General features: G+C 53.9%; 1 protein-coding gene across 11 annotated transcripts in view; it reads right to left on the bottom strand.

Annotated features, from left to right (window-relative positions):
- Positions 1–18022, bottom strand: part of ARSG (arylsulfatase G) — a 164519-nt gene that overhangs the window by 73198 nt on the left and 73299 nt on the right. For all 11 annotated transcript variants that reach the window (XR_010838173.1, XR_010838172.1, XR_010838174.1 and 8 more), the window contains exons 5-8: positions 16961–17072; positions 13756–13893; positions 5360–5556; positions 3845–3925 (exon numbers count right to left, since the gene is read on the bottom strand). Coding sequence is in view for 8 of the 11 variants with exons in the window: in XM_067021164.1 (XP_066877265.1) it covers positions 3845–3925; positions 5360–5556; positions 13756–13893; positions 16961–17072 (528 nt within the window). In the remaining 3 variants the exon portion in view is untranslated. The remainder of the gene's footprint in view (positions 1–3844; positions 3926–5359; positions 5557–13755; positions 13894–16960; positions 17073–18022) is intronic.

Raw genomic sequence — 18022 nt, forward strand, 5'->3', positions numbered from 1 at the left:
CCCCTTCCAGCCAGGGCTCTGCCCGCCTTCCCAGAGCCCCCAGCAGCGGCCTGGGCAGTGAGGAGAGGTTGACGGGGAGCCGGTTTGGAGACCGAGGAAGGGGAAGTGTTTACCCCTCCGCAAAGTGCGTCTTCAGGATCTCCTGGGGAAAGAAGAAGGTAACCAGATCCAGTCCCACCGCAAACTCGAGTGCTGTGTCCCACAGATGCCACATCCAGACACAACATTTGTGCGAGGACCCGCCCCCACCAAGGGTGTTACCTCGACGCGAAGGAGACCCAGCCTCGGAGCACACTTTTCCAAACCAGAGGCCCAGAGCTCTTGGGAAGGGATCCTGATGTTGTTTAAGGTGCCTGCGTACTTCAGCAGGAGAATCTTTCTCAGGTCGTTTCTCCCAGTTATCCTCTTTGTGGGAGCCTGCCCTGCCCCGCGTCTGTTTCGGCTGGGAGCGGAGAGCTGGAGCTGTATGGGGGTAGCAGAGGCCAGGCGCCTCCCGGCTGGCCCTGCACCGTCCCGCAAGGTGGGTCTCCGCCGCCCTCACTGAGGACGCCGGGCACCAGGTCCTGAGCTGAGTCGAGAATCACGCCTCCACAGCCCTCTCTCCACCTCTCCACTCTGCCTCCCATAGACTGAGAAAGACTCAGACTGTCACAGGGACTGATGCGGTTCTCCCTGACAACCACGGAGGCAAAGAGTAGGACGGGACGTTGCAGACGGCGGAGCGGTCAGCGGGGGCGAGCAGGACGTGAGGGTGGTGATAACGTGGGTTGAGGGATACGAGCCGGGTGGCAGTCAGCCGGTGTGGCGCCCTCAGTCGACGGCTGGCCCCGGGGAAGCCCTCTGCCCTGCTCAGCCTCAGGTCCCTCTTTGGCCAACACGGTAGTTGGAGTAGAGCTCGCTGAGGCCCCCCGGCACTGTCTGAATGCGGGGAGGTTCCCTGCAGACTGTTACTCGCTCCCCTTTATTTATCACCTCTGACTCAACGGAAATGTCTATAGATACACGTGCCACCTCTTCTTTATCCATTCATCTACTGATGGACACTTAGGTCACTTCCATATTTTGGCTATTGTAAATAGTGCTGCAATGAACACGGGTGCGCGTGTCTTTCGGAATTCGTATCTTCACGGTCTTCAGATAAACAGCAGGACTGCTGGATTGCGTGCTGGCGCTGCTTTTCCTTTCCGGAGGACCGTGCGTACCGCTTGCCGCAGTGGCTGCAGCACCTTGCACACTCCTTTTTGTCCACACCATCCCCGACTCTGCTTCGGATTCAGCAGGTCTGGGCTGAGGCCCTAGCACCTGCATTGCCAACAAGTTCTCAGTGGCACTGATGCCGCTGGTCCTGGGGCCTCACCTGACAACCCCCTGGTCTAGATCTGGAAGTTCTAGACTCGAAGGGCGCTCGATGTGGATGATCCCGAACTGGCGGCTCAGAGCGGTGCCTGGGCCAGCTGCATCAGTATCGCCTAGGAGCTGCTTAGAAATGCAGCACCTCCACCACCAGCCCGGACCTACCGGGCGCAGGATCCCCAGGGGAGCGTGTACACGTTAAAGTCTGAGAAACACTGCTCTAGACCGTCACGCGTTAAAGCCGGGGCTTTGTGGGTCTCTGTGTCCCCAGCACTGAGCACGGTTCCTGGCAAATAGTAGGTGCTCAACAAGTAGCAGGAAACAGAAGGGAAGGAGGGCACTGCCCTGCTGATACATGTGTTTCTCACAAAGTTCCTCCCTCGAAGAATGGGCTGCAGTCCACACCCGTAAACCGGTTCACTATTTTAAAAGTGCCTCCTGAGGGGCAGAAGAGAAAAGATAAGGCAGGTCCTCAGACAGGAGATCAGAGGTTGTCTTCTTAGGAGACAGAAAGATCCCCACAGAGGGGCCACTTACGGACGGATTTGTACCCCCTCATCCTTGGTCTCTGTGCCTTCAGGACTTCTACTCTCGAGAGTAAGAATGATCCCAGGCTCCTCTAACTGAGCATTGAAGACAGCAGCCTTGTCCGAGGGTACCCAAGGTACAGAGAGGAGGGATGATCACCAGGGAATGCAAAAATACCGCTCCCAGTTGGCACCGTATTTCTCTAGGCTGTGGCTGCAGCTACTGGACACCTTTCCACCACTTTGCGTCCTAGCATCTCTTCCTGGTCCAGCTCTCCAGGAACCAGAACTGAATCACAGCGCTCTTGAACTGGATGTGGGCCAAAGAGATCCACGCACAGGGGAACGCCACCACCCAGAGGGATGGAGTCGTCTGGTCGCTGGGCGGCACCCAGCTCTCCTGACTCTTCCACCACGTGTGCCCACGCACAAGACGTGCTCACAGCTCAGCAGTCACTCACCTGTAAAGTTCTCAAGGGATCTGATCCAAGGGACGCCAGGGTAAAGCACATCCTTCTCACACCTGGCCACGGGACACACGAAAATTCTAGCGTCCAGGTAACTACGAATGTTCTGCCAGACTCATCTGAAAGGGGGTTCGTGTCCTCCGACTTGGACGCAGCTGGGGCCGCAGGCCAGAAGCCAGCCAGACAGCAGGGCAAACCCAGCCCCAGGGGGTAATCTTGCCAAGTCCACCTCTGAACCCCTTGGATACAAGCACCTTCTGAAAATTTTATTTTAATTTTTTCATTAAAAAAATTTTTTTAAATTTGTTTCTAATTGGTAAAAAAAAAAAAAAAAAAAGTGGGAAAAACTACACTTAAACCCTTCCTCCGCTACCCAGAGGTAATCACTGCTAATCTTTTGTTATCAATACCTTTTGTCGCCTCTCTCAAGATTTTTCTGAGAATACATGCACTTAGTTTTATACAATAAAATCATCCTTTACATATGGTTTTGTGACCTGCTTTACTCACTGAAAAGTATTTAATGTAACTGTTTCCAGGTCAATCATAGGCACCATTTTCAGCGGTCCCTTAGTGTTTCTTTAAGTGCGCGTATGAGAATCTCTTGAAGCACTTCTCTCTTGCTGGGCACTTGGGTTAAGTCTAACTATTGTTCTCGAGAAGAACCTACTGCAACGGGCGTTCTTTCACACACGTCATTGTGCGCTTGGCTTATCACTTCTTGAAGACACATTCTTTAGAAGAGGAATTGATGCATCGCCCAGCATGCATATGTTTCAAGACTTTGGGCTGTACTGCCGAATTGTCCCCAGCAGGACTGCTCTTTCAGAGAGTGAGAGCTCCTTTTGGGGAAACCTTCCCAGCACATGGGCGCGGAGCTGAGAGCTGAAGGCTATGTTTAAATGCAGGGAGGCGGAACGGTGTAGGGGGGAGATCACCAACTGTAACTTGGTAGCAGGCCCAGCTCCGTCCTCCCCAGCTGCATAACTCTCGGCAAGTGACTTAGCCTCTCTCACTCTTCCGCTGTAAACGGAGTGAGTACTGCCTGCCTCGCACCCCGGGTTAGAGACACTGCACAGAGAAACCTTGCTTAGCTGTGTACTAGATATTTCTTGAATGAATGAAATGAATTAATGTTTGGACGGATGGATGGATGACTTTTACAAAAGGAAGGAAAAGAAAGGAAGGAAGAAAAGCAAGGATGAAGGTAAAGGCAAAGCGTATTTGTTGCACTGGCCTCTCCGGGAGTGGCCGATGCCCTGGCGGGGAAGGAAAGGGAACCACCACCACCACCCCCACCACCAGGTGAACATGAACTTTCTCCGCTCCAAATGGTTTCTTTTCTGGGAGCTAGTGGCTGTGAGTAATCGGTCCCTATTTCACAGTGATGTCCCAAGACCCGGCTATCAACTGGTCCTCCCAGAGGCCGGATCTCAGGCCCCAGCCGGGACTCAGCACCCGCGGCGAGATGCCCCAACCCCAGCTGTGAGCCTCTACCTTGACGAGTTTGCCACAATCCGGTGAAGGGTCCCACGCTCCCTGCCAGCTCACACTTCTGAGCCCATGGGCCATTGTCCCCTAGAAACCAAAAAAACACAAACGCAGCAGTCAACAGGCTGGGGGATGCTTCTGACCGGTTCTCTGTCTCTCGGGTCCCACATGCCTGAGCACAGCAGGGGACTGGAGAGGAAAAGGACCTGTGAAAACAAATGCAACCCTTCCCTTGAAGGACCTATCAGAGGGGGCTGCCTCCGACGGGCTTTCAGAGAGGTGGGCTGTCCTGCCCGAGCTCGCCCCACACTGAGGCTTTTGCCTTTGGATATGGGCTCAGCAACTCCATTACCATTATCTTCAGCCCAGCAACTTCTTCTTTTCTTTCCTTTTGTTTCCTGTGGGGTTTTGTGGCCGCACGCCACGTGGGATCTTAGTTCCCCGACCAGGGGTCGAACCCGTGCCCCTGCAGTGGAAGCACGGAGTCCTAGCCTGTGCACCACCAGGGAAGCGCCCCAGCAACTCCCTCCTGAGCCCCTAGGATGCACGCAGCGCTCCACCTCCTGACCCCCCGACGTGCTACGGGATAGATTTGACTGTTGGCTTGAGTCTGCCGATGAGGAAGGAGAGGCTTACAGGGGTTAAAGCAACTTTCCCGGCACTTCCCTGGTGGCGCAGTGGTTAAGAATCCGCCTGCCAATGCAGGGGACACGGGTTCCAGCCCTGGTCCGGGAAGATCCCACATGCTGCGGAGCAACTAAGCCCGTGCGCCACAACTACTGAGCCTGCACTCTAGAGCCGGCAAGCCACAACTGCTGAGCCCACGAGCCAAAAATACTGAAGCCGGCGCGCCTAGAGCCCGTGCTCCACTACAAGAGAAGCCACCGCAATGAGAAGCCCATGCAACAAAGAGTAGCCCCGGCTCGCCGCAACTAGAGAAAGTCTGCGGGTAGCAACGAAGACCCAACGCAGCCAAACATAAATAAATAAATAAGTTTATAAAAACTAAAAAATAAATAAAGTAGCTTTCCCAAGAGTAGAGATTCAAACCCAAGTGTCCACCACCCTCGCTCCAGACAGGGACCCGAGACCAGTGACGCCTGTGTGGGCCCTTTAAACAGCTCGCTAGTCCAGCGCCACAGCCAGAAGATGCGACCTGCTGGCCAGCGGCAGCCTCTGCGATGGGGGAAGACGGGAAAAAACGACTCTCGGAATTGCCCGAGGATTACAGAGGTCCACGGTGTCAAAGCCACTCATTAACGATTAACAGCAACACCCAGATGGCCCTGATCAGCACCCAAAGGGCCAGCAGGGCACCCGCTCTCCCTGTGCAAAAGCCTTTCCAGGGGCACAGCCCTGGTGGCCGCGATGGACAGGCGCCCAGCACGCGGGCCAGCGAACGTGAGCAGGGCCCCAAGTTCAAGGCAAGAGGGTCCCTCGCCCAGACTCTGCTCTCGTGTGGGGCCTGTGTGGGGTTATCCATTAGATCCGAGTGAGGCTGCCTGGGTTTTACTACTTCACCTGTAAACCAAAGGAATGTGTTGTTTTTAGCTGTGAGGTCAACTTTGTCCTTGATCCGGCCCACGAGGCTGTCCATCTCCCGGAGAGCCGCGCTGTACGGCCTTCGACCCCCGGCTTCTGCTGACAGCGGGTTCCTGGACAAGGGCACGTGCATGTGGGCCAGGCCCACGTAGAGCAGGAAGGGTCTTCCGCTGGCACTGAAACGAGAGAGCCGGAGGTGACTCTCCAGAAGGGTCCCGTGGCCTCAGGGAAGAGCCCAGAACCCCTTCCACCCTGTGTGCTCAGGAAGTACGCAGGCGTCTACAGCCTGCAAAGGCAATGGGGGGGATAAAGCTAGTTAAAGACTGAGAGTAACTGTAACACTCGCTTCTGCCCTTTCACATTTACCGAGAGCTTGTTAAACATGACTCGTGTTGCCTGAATTCACCCTCATAAAACCCCCCAGGTTCCCTCCTCCGGCTGAAGCGTCAGAGGCTCAGGGAAGCTGAGTGACTTACCCAAGGTCAGTAAGCGACTAAGTCCGGGTTTAAACTAAGGTCTGGCTGAGAGCAGAGCCCTGGCTCCCGGCAGCTTCCTCCTAACGTCCACAGTGCAAACACATTTTTAAGTTTCAGCTGCCCTCTCGCAGCGTCCAGGCCACTGTTTCCATTCCCAGCCTTGGCTCTCTCTAGGAGATGAACAGATGACCGAAGCGGACCACGGGGAATTCCAAGGCCATAGCTGGGAACGTCTAGATCAAGGTCCTGGTAGAGGCCAGGCCCCCGGCTGCCCTACTCTTATCCCGCAACACCCCCGGGAGGCCTCTGCTTCCCGCCTGCTCCCCACCTGCACTCCCAGGCCAGGGGCAGGGTCAAGGGCAGCGGCAGGGACCCTCGGGCAGCCCCTTCCCACAACCCACCCCGTGGGGGTCTTTCGGAGGACACGGGGAGGGCAAGGGGGGCACTTCAGGCGAGTCCGTAGGGTGGCGACAGGAGCGCGGCTCTTTTACACCCGGCCACCCGGACACTCGGCTTTCAAACTGGCCTGAGCGTTCTTGGCTGCCCCCTATTCACAGCACCCCACGTCAAGCTCTCGGAGCCCCCCAGCCTCAGCTCTGCACCAAACCTCGCCCTGGAGACACCCCTGCATCCCAAATCCCAACGGCCCCCGCTTGGGACTGTGCTGCATGCACTCAGCTCTCTTCGAAGGACAGGAGACGCACGTCCCAGACGGGGGCCTCTCCTTCCCCATTCTCATCAACAATTTCTCTGCAACGTTTCACGAGCTGTATTGTCCACGTCCACAAGTCATGCGTGGCTATTCTGATTTCAATTCACAGAAGTGAAATAAAGCTAAGAATTCAGTGTCTCACATGCTATGCCATGGATGAGGCTTGAAGACGTGATGCTCAGCGAAATAAGCCAGTCACCAAAGGACAAATACGGAGTGATTCCCCTTTTAGGACATACTTGGAGGGGTCTGCTTCATACGGACAGAAAGTAGAGCCGTGGAGGCCAGGTGCTGCAGGGAAGGGAAAACGGGGAGCTGGTGTTTAACAGGTACCGAGTTTCAGTTTGGGAAGATGAAAAAGCTCTAGAGATGGATAGTGGGGATGGTTGCAGAACAGTATGAATGTACTTAAAACCACAGAACTGTACACTTAAAAAGGTAAATTTTAAAAATAGGGAGGGAGGGAGACGCAAGAGGGAAGAGATACGGGGACATAGGTACATGTATAACTGATTCACTTTGTTATACAGCAGAAACTAACACAGCATTGTAAAGCAATTAGACTCCAATAAAGATGTTTAAAAAAATTTTAAACTGAAGTAGAGTTGATTTACAAAGCTGTGTTAGTTTCAGGTGTACAGAAAAATGATCCAGTTATACATATATATATATATTGACAAGGAAAATTTTATGCAATGCACAGTTTACATCTATCTATCAATCATCTATCTATTATCTATCTGTCTATCTCTCTCGCTCTGTCTGTACGTCTGTCTCCTTCTCTATCCGTCTATCTGGTGTCTCAGTTGCCTGAGCCACACTTCCAAAGTTCAGGCCAGAGGCTACCATCCTGGACGGCACAGAGAGAACACGTTCTTCCTTGCAGAGAGCGCTACTGCATGCTGCTGATTTAGAGCGTCTGTTGCCTGATCTCCCAAAGATGATCAGGTACAGTCGTGTAGGCTGGGCACAATTTCAGCATATGAGGACATCCTGCTGAGAGAGCGAATGGGAGTTCAATGCCGGCCCACAACCCCCTGGCCGAGCTGGGCTCTCGGGCACAGGTCAGCATCCACTCAGCGGGGACGCCTTGTCCTAATCTGCAGGTGGATACCACATGGCAGCAGCATGCTGGATGGAGCTGGCTCAGATTTCGGGAATTTTGCAAGCCAGCTGTTAAACATGGCTGCCGTTGAAAATTAAATGAAATCAACTTACCGTTCAGTAAATGATATTAAAAACAAAGGTGGGGGATAAGGATAAATTGGGAGCCTGGGGTTGACACATCCACACGACTGTATATAAACTAGATAACTAATAAGGACCTGCCGTACAGCACAGGGAACTCTGCTCCGTACTCTGTAAAAGAATCTATATGGGAAAAGAAGCTAAAAAAGAGTGGATATATGTATGTGTATAACGGATTCACTTTGCTGTACAACAGAAACTAACACCACATTGTAAAGCAATGGAAAAAAAAAAAACCCAAAGGCAATAAACTTGCACGATTTATCACATCCTAATTATTCTACCACATTTGACTATTATCTACGCCCTGGAGTTTATTCTGCGGCCACTGAATCTGTGCGGTGGGAATACCACGCGATCAGGCACTACTGCACATCTCTCCGCGACCCTGCAGGCAGCGACATCTCATTGGTACCTTGAATTCAGCCACAGTGAGCGTTTACGCCACAGAAATGGGCAAATCAGAGCTTGTTTTCCGAGTGCGGGTTGTTCAACATTTATCAGCTCATAGCTACCTATGGGCTGGGGGCGTCCCATCCCCCACCCCCTTCCCACCCCCATCACTACCCTGCAAACTCCCACCCATTATCAAAATCCTGCCAGCACCCTGGGCTGCGAAGATGAGGGAAGACGGGCGTTGGAGGCCGGCCTCCGAGTCCCTGGAGTTTTATTTCCCGGTCGTGAGACCCCGGGGAACTCACTTCACCTCTGTCGTCTCCACAGTGGGGGCGGCTGTGCCTCCCTAACACCGCTGTGAGCATGTAATGCCGCAGTAAGCGTCTCATACGCGGTGCCCTTCTATTAATAAGCACGAACAGTACGAGCCTGCAGTAGCAAGCATCCGTGGTAGCCAGGGGGGTGCCTCTCTCCCTGTATCCTGACACCGTGCTAGAACTCTAAAGACGGCACGTGGCAGAAACCACACAGACCAGCTCCGTGGGGGCGTCTATCCCCTGAACCACCCTGTGCTGAAGGGCAAATACAGAGTGGGGGATGGGGAGCTCTCTGGGGGGCGGTGGTTAGGGTTCTGGGCTTTCACTTCCGTGGCCCCGGTTCAATCCCTGGTTGGGGAACTGAGACTCCACAAGCCACGTGGCCCAGCCAAAAAAAAAAGTGGAGGAGACTTTGTGTGCTTTAAAAAAAAAAGCCCAGTTATAAGGCAGTGTGATTTCATTTTTATTTAAATATAGATATATGCGTGTGGGTGCGTGTGTGTGTGTGTGTGTGTGTGTGTGTGTGTTTATTCACCAGCACAGAAGGAGGCTAGAAGAACATGTTCAGATTTAACAAAAGGGGTTAAGATATCAGAGGAATTAGGACGCTGGAGGGGACGTTCCAGCAGAGGAAGGGTGGGGCGTGGTGTGGAGATGCACAAAGACTGAGACCTGGGGAAGCCAAGTCTGGAGAAAATCTCCGGATCTGAAATAGAAAATGGCAAGTGAGGGATGCCCACCTCTCAGGAAATGTCCCCAGTGGGCTACTGGCAGGAGAGCCAGGCCTGAAGGGGGAGGCAGGGCTGCCCCCGCAGCAGCCCCCGGGGCTGACCGGTCCGGGAGTCTCTCTGGGACACATCGCTGCGATAGCCACTCGCCCCCGCCCCGCCCCAAATCTCACCGTCACCCTCTGGAACCCAGACTGGACCTGACAGTTCCCGGTTCAGAAGCCCACAGGGGCTCCATGAGCCTGCGGGCGGTGCGAAGCCCACAGCCCGGCCTCCGCGGCCCTCCCAGCCTTGCAGCCCTCCCCACGCCGGGGCCACCTCACGTCCTCCGGCGCCCGTTCACTCCTCTCCTGGCAGGAGCCTGCCTGGTACCTTTGCCTGCAAACGCTTCATCCATTAACCCATTAAGGTCCCACTCCAAAGCCGTCAAAGATCCCTCTCGGCTCCCGGCTCATAGGTGGCTTCCTCTTCCCTGGCCCGTTGCCCCTGCCTTAAGAGAACTGATCAGTATTGAACACGCAGCCTACGCGAAAGCCAGCTTTTGAACATTACCTGTTTCCCCACTAGCCTGGGAGACGCTCGAAAGCCGAAACACATCTAATCCATGCATGTATTCCCATCACAACAGCGGCACACGTTTGGGGCCAGATCAAGCAACTCACTCTTTATTCACTCATTCAATGAATACTTATTAAGCGCTAACCAAGCCCCAGGCACTGCGGAGAGAGCTACAAACACAGAAGCAGGATTTCCACCTTCTTGGAGCCTCACTTGCAATTGGGAACAGCAGAGGGAAAGATGCAACTAAGAAATGAATCGGATCATTATTACAGATGTGCAGCAGTAAGGATGATGGAGGAGAAATACCGGGTGCTGTGGAGGAGCGCAACAGGGGACCCAAGTGGGCGGGGGGGGCGGGGGAGAGGGGAGACATCTCTGAGGTAGCGTGGCCCGAAGGACGGGGGGGCTCCAGGGGGACGGCTGCCCCCACGACCAGCGGTGCAATCACTCATGTCCTCACACGTTATTCATCGGAACAGCCAACAGGAGAAAGAAGAGGAGGGGTCAGGAGGGCGGAATGATCTTCAGGCTGAACCAGAGCCCTTGATGTGGGTCCCAGGCTCCAGCCCAGGAAGGCTGGGGCTTCTCTGTCCTCTGTGCCTCTCTAGGACCTAGTTCTAGGTGCAGAATTCCCGGGAATGTGGACCATACCCTCTGATTTCAAACATCCTCAACTACACCTCACACCTACCCCAGTACGCTCAGCCCATCAAGCCCTGTATTCCCAACTCAGCTTCAATGCGCCGTCCTAGACCCTGCAGGTCCCGCAGAGGACCAGCCAGCTCCATGACCTAGAAGCCCAGACGCCCAGGCCATCCGCTACCTCCTTTCTTTTTCTTTTCTTTTTTTTTTTTTTTTGCCAATTCGGAGCCTTGCCTGCTGTTTAAAGATCTCGAATCAAGAATTAGCTTTCAGGAGAGAGACATATAACACACGATACCACTTGTATATGGAATCTAAAATATGGCACAAGTGAACCTGTCTACGAAACAGAAACAGACTCACAGACATAGAGAACAGACTGGTGGTTGCCAAGGGGGAGGGGAGGTGGGGGAGGGATGGGCTGGGAGGTTTGGGGTCAGCAGATGCAAACGATCATATACAGGACGGATGAACAACAAGGTCCTATAGTAGACCACAGGGAACTATATTCAGTATCCTGGGATAAACCCATAATGGGAAAGAACGTGAAAAAGAATGTACATATATATGTATAACTGAATCACTTTGCTGTACCGCAGAAATTAACACAACCATTGTAAATCAACGATACTTCAATCAAAAAAATATATATTTTTAAGAATTAGCCTTCAGCATCACTGCTAGGTTAGGGGTCTAAATTCAAGTGAAGCCCCAAGGAAAATCGTTCAAAGAAGACCCTCTTGAAGAGCAGGGGCAGGAAACCACACTCCAGGGACCCCCGGTAGTTTTGACAAACAAGTCAAGGTGGCGTAAGGAAGGGGTCGTGGCGGAGGAAACAGCACAGATCTGGCGACTTTTCTGCTGACACTTCAAAAATCACGGATGAATTGGCAAGTCAAACCCTAAAGGAATCAGCCTATGCCTGAGGATTATTTTCTGTCAGGCAAAAAGCCAACAGGATTCATGTGACTTTTCACTTAATAACTAATTAATAAATTAGCAAACTCTTCCCCTCTTTCAAAGAGTTTGTTCGCTGACCTGTTTGTCTTTCAACTGGTTAATTAAGTGGTAGATGAACAGCACCATGTCCTCTTCAGAGTTAATCAGTCCCCAGCTGGCTGCCACCCGCTACCGTCCCCTGAGAACACTGTGCTTTCATTGCAAAAGCAGGGGTAGACCTCCCTCACCAGCCACAGACCGTCCACCTGTCAGAGGCCGCCGGGGGCCCGAAGCCATCCAGGGAGCATATATACGCGCTCAAACCCCCAGGTGGGAGAAGGGGCTTCGAGCTTTTCACATCAACCACCTGAACAAACAAAAATGGACAAACCAACATGACAGTGTTTCTCAGAAAGCCCTGAAAAACTGGTCAGATGCAATCTCTGAAGCCCTAAGGGGCTGCTTTCAGAATGCGGGCCTTTAGCGGGTCGTGTGACCAAGCAGAAATGGATCTACTACATGGCTAACCCTCCACCCTCCCAGCGGCCCCTCTCGCTAGAAAAGTCCAGCGCGGTGGAGCGAGGGGCTGGGGGAGTCCCTGCACATTCAAGGAAATGATGAGATCAGTTATCCCAAGGTGGAGTCTGTTTTTAATTCTGTGCAAGTAGACAGGTGTGCAGCACACGTGTTCCTGCCCACTTAGGCAAAGGCCGTGGAAAATACCAAAGGACCTGTTGGAAATTGTTCCCCGGCCCTCGAAGAGTCTGCAGTCTTGGGCCTTCCCTGGCAGTCCGGTGGTTAAGACTCCACGCTCCCAGCACACGGGTTCGATCCCTGCTTGGGGAACTAAGATCCCCGCGTGCCGCATGGCGCGGCCTAAAAACAAGAGAGTCTGCAATCTTGGGAGAAAGATGCACCAGTGCACATGAGAGAGGCAGCGGGTGGGGTGACCGTGTGTGCGCACGTGTGTGTGTGTGTGTGTCTGCGCTTGCACCCCGCCACCTAGGGACATGCACCCCGAGGTCAGCGTATGTCATCTGGGAGCTGGCTGTGGTCTCGCACAATCTACTCTCTGTGCTGATCTCTGATCTGACAGAGGCTGTAAACAAGCAGCTCTCACACAGAGACTGCTTGCTAGAGACCCACTGTGGTATGGCTCTGGGGTTTTTGCTTTTTGTTATTTTCAATTGGCGGTTGCTAACAGTTAGAGATCAGGAGATTCGCCAAGGGCCAGGTAATCTGTCTTTCTTGAGAAATGGAAAGGCCTGGCAAGCCAGGCCCCCGTCCCCACAAAGCAGCAGCAGGCGGCCTTAGATGGCACAGGTGCTCCAAATTCACCGCAGGCCCCGCCACTCCTTACTGCCTCAGTCAGCCCGCTTCCCGCTTCAGGTTACCTGGGCCCTGTAGATGCCGGACCCCTGAGTGTTATACTGAATACTGGCCCCCACGGACACTCAGGGTCTAATCCCTGGAATCTCTGAGTGTCCCCAAAGCGGACGTTGCAGATGCAAATTAAGCTGAGGATCTTGAGATGGGGGATTCTCTTGGAGCGCCCCAGTAGACCCTAAACGTAAAATCACCAATGTCCTTGTAAGAAGGAGGCAGGGGGAGATCTGACTACAGAAGAGGACAGGGCAAGCGAACCACAGAAGTGGAGATTCAAACGATGTGGCCAGCAGTTCCCTGGCGGCCCGGTGGTTGGGACGCCACGCTTCCACTGCCCAGGGTCCGGCTTCCATCCCAGGTCGGGGAACTAAGATCCCGCAAGCCCAGTGGTGCCGCCAAAAAAAGGAAAGGAATGATGTGGCCACAGCCAAGGAATGCCACCAGCCGCCAGAAGCTGGGAGAGACAAGAAATGATCCTCCCTGGAGCCTCGAGAAGGAAACAGCCCTTCTGATAACCTTGATTTTAGCCCCATAAGATGCATTTCAGACGTCCAGACTCCAGACCTGTAGGAGAATACATTGCTATTGTTTTAGCCAATAAGTCTGGTGGTCAGTTTGTAACAGCAGCAACGAGAAACGAACATAGCCTGTCAACTAATGAACTCAACAAACGCCTTGAATGCCCAGAAGACGATGGATGGACCCTGCCCTCAGGGAGGTGATACGCAAGCAGGAGAGGACACGTGACAATGAAGGTAGAGTGTGGTCTGAGCAGGGACCCTGGGAACGTACCCGAGGCACTTGTAACCCAGGCCTGGAGACCCGAGGACAGACTGTTTTCTGGCTTTTTTTCCAGGAGACGTGCACACATGCAACTTTGTCAGGCAACGGAACTCCACCACGGGGTGAGCCGTGCTGGGGCCAGGGGACACGGGGAGCGGGCAGTGGGGGCCAACCCCGGGGGGCTCACCTCGCCCACTGGATGAACTGGGTAGCCTTCTCGGCGTACTTCTGCGCGAGGCCGCTCAAGTTCACGGGCTGCTCCACGATGTTGAGGTTTTCATAGAGGGGAAGGGCCACGTCAGAGTAACAGCCCTTCTCAAGGCCCCTGTGGGGAATCACAGACGGGAGAGCGTTCGTTCCCACGCCCTAAGCGGGCATGGAGTCGAACAAAACGCTTAATAGCCTGGCCTCAGATGATTTTTCCAGTCTGCCGTTCCCTCCAACCGCAAAGCCAATATACTACCTTCTTCTATTCCCTTTGAGTAGACGTGTATGGCCCTTGGACAAGCCTGGCCATTCTGTAAAGCTCACGACTTTTTTGAGCTAGGCATATGATTATACCCATTTTGCTGGCAGAGAAACTGAGGTTAAACAAAGTACATTACACAGCAGAGTCCCAGAGGCCATCAGTAGCCCTGGTTTTTTCCACCGGCCCCCTTAAATCATACTTCCGTCCATGGGGTACAACGCTTGGTATTTTCCCAAGTCAACAATCAGGACTTTGTGTGACAAGACGTCTGACAAGAGGACAGATGGCTAGGAACAACTTTGGAATTTCAAACCATGTTTGGAGAATTTGGAGAAACTTTAGCAATTGGAAAAAGTGGGGGTCAGACCTATTGTATCTCCTGGAAAAAAACAAACTCAGCCCTTGGTCTTACAGATGGAAATGAATCTGACGTAAGAATGGCCCAGGGCTTCCCTGGTGGCGCAGTGGTGGAGAGTCCGCCTGCCGATGCAGGGGACGCGGGTTCGCGCCCCGGTCTGGGAGGATCCCACACGCCGCGGAGTGGCTGGGCCCGTGAGCCGTGGCCGCTGAGCCTGCGCGTCCGGAGCCTGTGCTCTGCAACGGGAGAGGCCACGACAGTGAGAGGCCCGTGTACCGCAGGAAAAAAAAAAAAAAAGAAAGAATGGCCCAGCAGAACAGCTGAATCATGACCCCGGCTGTGATCTTGGGTGAGTTACCTGAGCTCTCAGAGCTTGACTTTCCCTATGGAAAGTGCGGGGCTGCCGGGGCCCCTTACAGGGATAAGGAACAGTTAACATCCACACGACTCAGCATACTAGGAATGCAATAAAAACTCAACCCTCTGTCCTGGGGGCCACAGAGAACCGGAAGAGAAGCTGAGAACAATGGAGAGAAAAGGGTGGTCACAGGGGGCCTCTCGGGTAGGGAAACTGTCCTCCGGCTGCGGGGAAGAATCGGGGAAGAGATGAAGGCCCCCGTCACACGGCTACGTGCACACAGACTTGTGCCGGAAGCTTAAGAGACAAGGTCAGACTGGGGGAACCACCAAGGAGCACGATTTTTTAAAAAGAGGAAAAGACCTCTGTCCCAGGTGTCACAGCGCTATAACCTCCTCATTCGTGTCCAACGCTCCAGCTTTGGAGGGTCCTGTGGCCGCTCTATCATCCCTCACCTGCTCCCCCCGCAGCCAACGCTTTTCTTCTACTTGATTCAACACAGATGGAAAAGGGGCCAGGCGGCTGTGGTCGTCGCACGAGACGGCAGGGCTGCCACGGGCGTGGCCCCCAGGCGCCCGGCCGTGACAAGAGCAGAGCGGCAGATTCTCGCGTGGTGGCGTCACTCCTCCTGCTGCCAACAGGCTCCTGCGTCTCCTGGGCATCTTGTGAGAAGGCAGACCGCTGGGAGGGGTCTGAACACCCGCATTTCTAGCCAGCGTCTGGATGATGCCTGCGCCGCTGCTCCAGCGACCACCTCCGAGTAGTCAGGAGAGAGGGGACCCGGGCTCTGGACTCGGAGACCCCGACGGGACTCTCCATCCTTCCCTCTCATGACTCCACTGTGACCTGGGCCGCCGGGCAAGCTTCCTTCCGTGGACGGTCAGGAGAGACACCTGCCTCCCCCAGGGGTCCGGTGGGTCACGGCTAAGCTCGCAGAGTGCTTAGGGTGTAACAGTTTCTCAACAAATGGCCATTATTATGCTAACTATTATGTTATTAATAAGCCATCCGAGACACGCTTTCCCCGGGCGGCTCAGACACCTGCAACGTTATAAACAATCACAGCGCGCTGTCTGAACAGCAGAGCACCTTGTTTGGGCTGCTTTATTACCGGAATAAGGTTTATTACCTTTTTCTGATAATAAACGTACTGCATGCTCATTACAGAATATTTGGAAAATACAAGAGAGGAAAAAACTGAAAACTCCTTAAGGCCACAACCAGAGGGAACGAACCATGGTTACCATCTTGGCGTATTTCCTTTAGGGCTATTAAAGGCATAAACACAGAGGTAGTTCAGGTCACAGTGTTGATGATTTGCTTCCTGCTTTTTTCACTTACTATTCTATTGTGAGCATTTTCCCATTTCACTGAATACGTTTTTAAAACATCCTGTTGAGTGTCTGCACAGCATTCCAATGTCGAAACGCTGGCGTATCTCAGGGAGGGGGTGGGGCTTATAGGGAGCCCCGTGGACTTCTCCTCTCTCTATCTCCCTCCTTCTGTCCAGCGTCAGGGCCAGGTGAGCGGTCCAGGAGCAAAGCCAGCAGGCAGAGGAGGGAGGCCACCTGCGTGAGACCCTGGGTCACACCAGCCTCTCCCCAGCTGAGCTAAACAATTCAAGGAACCTGGAGAATGCCAGTTAAAAAAATGTTGTTCACCTCATCTTCATGAAAAGTGTTCTTGCACTCCATGCAAATAACGCACTTAAATTTTCTGCACTAAAGGCACTCGATCTTTTTTTTTCTTTTTTTGGCTCTGTTGGGTCTTCGTTGCTGCGCGCGGGCTTTCTCTAGTCGCGGCGAGCGGGGGCTGCTCTTCATCCCGGTGCGCGGGCTTCTCATCGCGGTGGCTTCTCTTGTTGTGGAGCTCGGGCTCTAGGCGCGCGGGCTTCAGTAGTTGCAGCATGTGGGCTCAGCAGATGCGACACGAGGGCCCTAGAGCACAGGGGCTTCAGTAGTTGTGGTGCACGGGCCCGGCCGCTCTGCGGCATGTGGGATCTTCCCGGACCGGGGCTCGAACCCGCGTCCCCTGCATCGGCAGGCGGATTCGTAACCACTGCGCCACCAGGGAGGCCCCAGGTACTCGGTCCCTTTTCGCTATTGTAACTGTTCCCCGTGGGCCTCTCTCATTTCCTTCTGGTGGACCACACCCCCAGGACTTCACCTTGCTCTGGAGCCCAGAGCCGATGCCTTGGCTAGGATTACCTTGACGGTCTACCGCCCCGTGGACATGCCGGGCAAGGGGGGTGGTTGTAGCCGGGGGTATCAGTGCAGCCCATGTCATGGCTGTACGGGATTCCAAAGTAGTAATCAAACCCTGGAAGAGAAGGAACGGGTTAGGCTATGAGCCTGCATTCTTACACCCAGGACAGAAATTTAATTTTCCCTGATTTAATTCTGCAGTGTTATGGAGTATGTAATTAAAAGAGGATTTGATTAATATCGCTTTGTAGCGTGCAAAGAAAACACTTTGTTGGGTTCTGGCTGCAAGACTAGATTTGCCAAACATCTTGTGATTAGCATTAACCCGCGTGGAAGGAAGTGGGGAGAATTCTTGAACACCCCCTGTTCCCAGTGCGGTGACGGACACCGCTGGGAAATATCTGGTGAAAGTCTACTACCTGCGTGACACCCGGAGGGATAAAAGAATATACTCTGCCCCCCAGAAGGGAGGATAAGAATGAGAGAGTTAGCTCGAAGAGATGGATTATCAGCAAGCCCACAATAGGGGTCAGAGGACGAAGCTAGCCCTGGATGCCGGGGGTGGGATGTGGCTGGGACGGGAATCTCAAAATGCTTCTCAGAAGAGGTGGCATTTCAGCTGGACGCAGGGGGCTGGCAGGATCGGGCTTGAGAGGGTGGAGGGGTGTTGGAGGGGGGACGTGAGGGTCAAACTGAGCCCCGAACACGCCGTGTTGACTCTTTCCTGAGGCTCTCCCGTAGCCTGTCTCTTCTCCAGCACAAGCTTCCCTGTGAAGTTTCCCCCAGAATTCCCTACTCCCGCCCGAGCCCCTGCTTCAGTGAACCCGTCAAACCATTTTGACTTCTTACCACGCGGGGCCTCACGGGGTCAAGTGTTCCCGGACACGTGAAGGACTGGGTCGAGGGGAACGCTGGTGGCCTCGCGACGGGGGAGCCCGAAGGGTGGACAGGCGCCAAAGAGGGGGGCCAGGAGAGGTGCCGGGCAAGAGGGACGTGCAGACGGGGGCAACCCTGGCACCTCCAGCCCCACCCAAGTGACCCCGTGAACAAAGGCGTCCTGGCTCA

The sequence above is a fragment of the Kogia breviceps genome, chromosome 19 (assembly GCF_026419965.1).
Source record: "Kogia breviceps isolate mKogBre1 chromosome 19, mKogBre1 haplotype 1, whole genome shotgun sequence".
Taxonomy (NCBI): Eukaryota; Metazoa; Chordata; class Mammalia; order Artiodactyla; family Physeteridae; genus Kogia; species Kogia breviceps.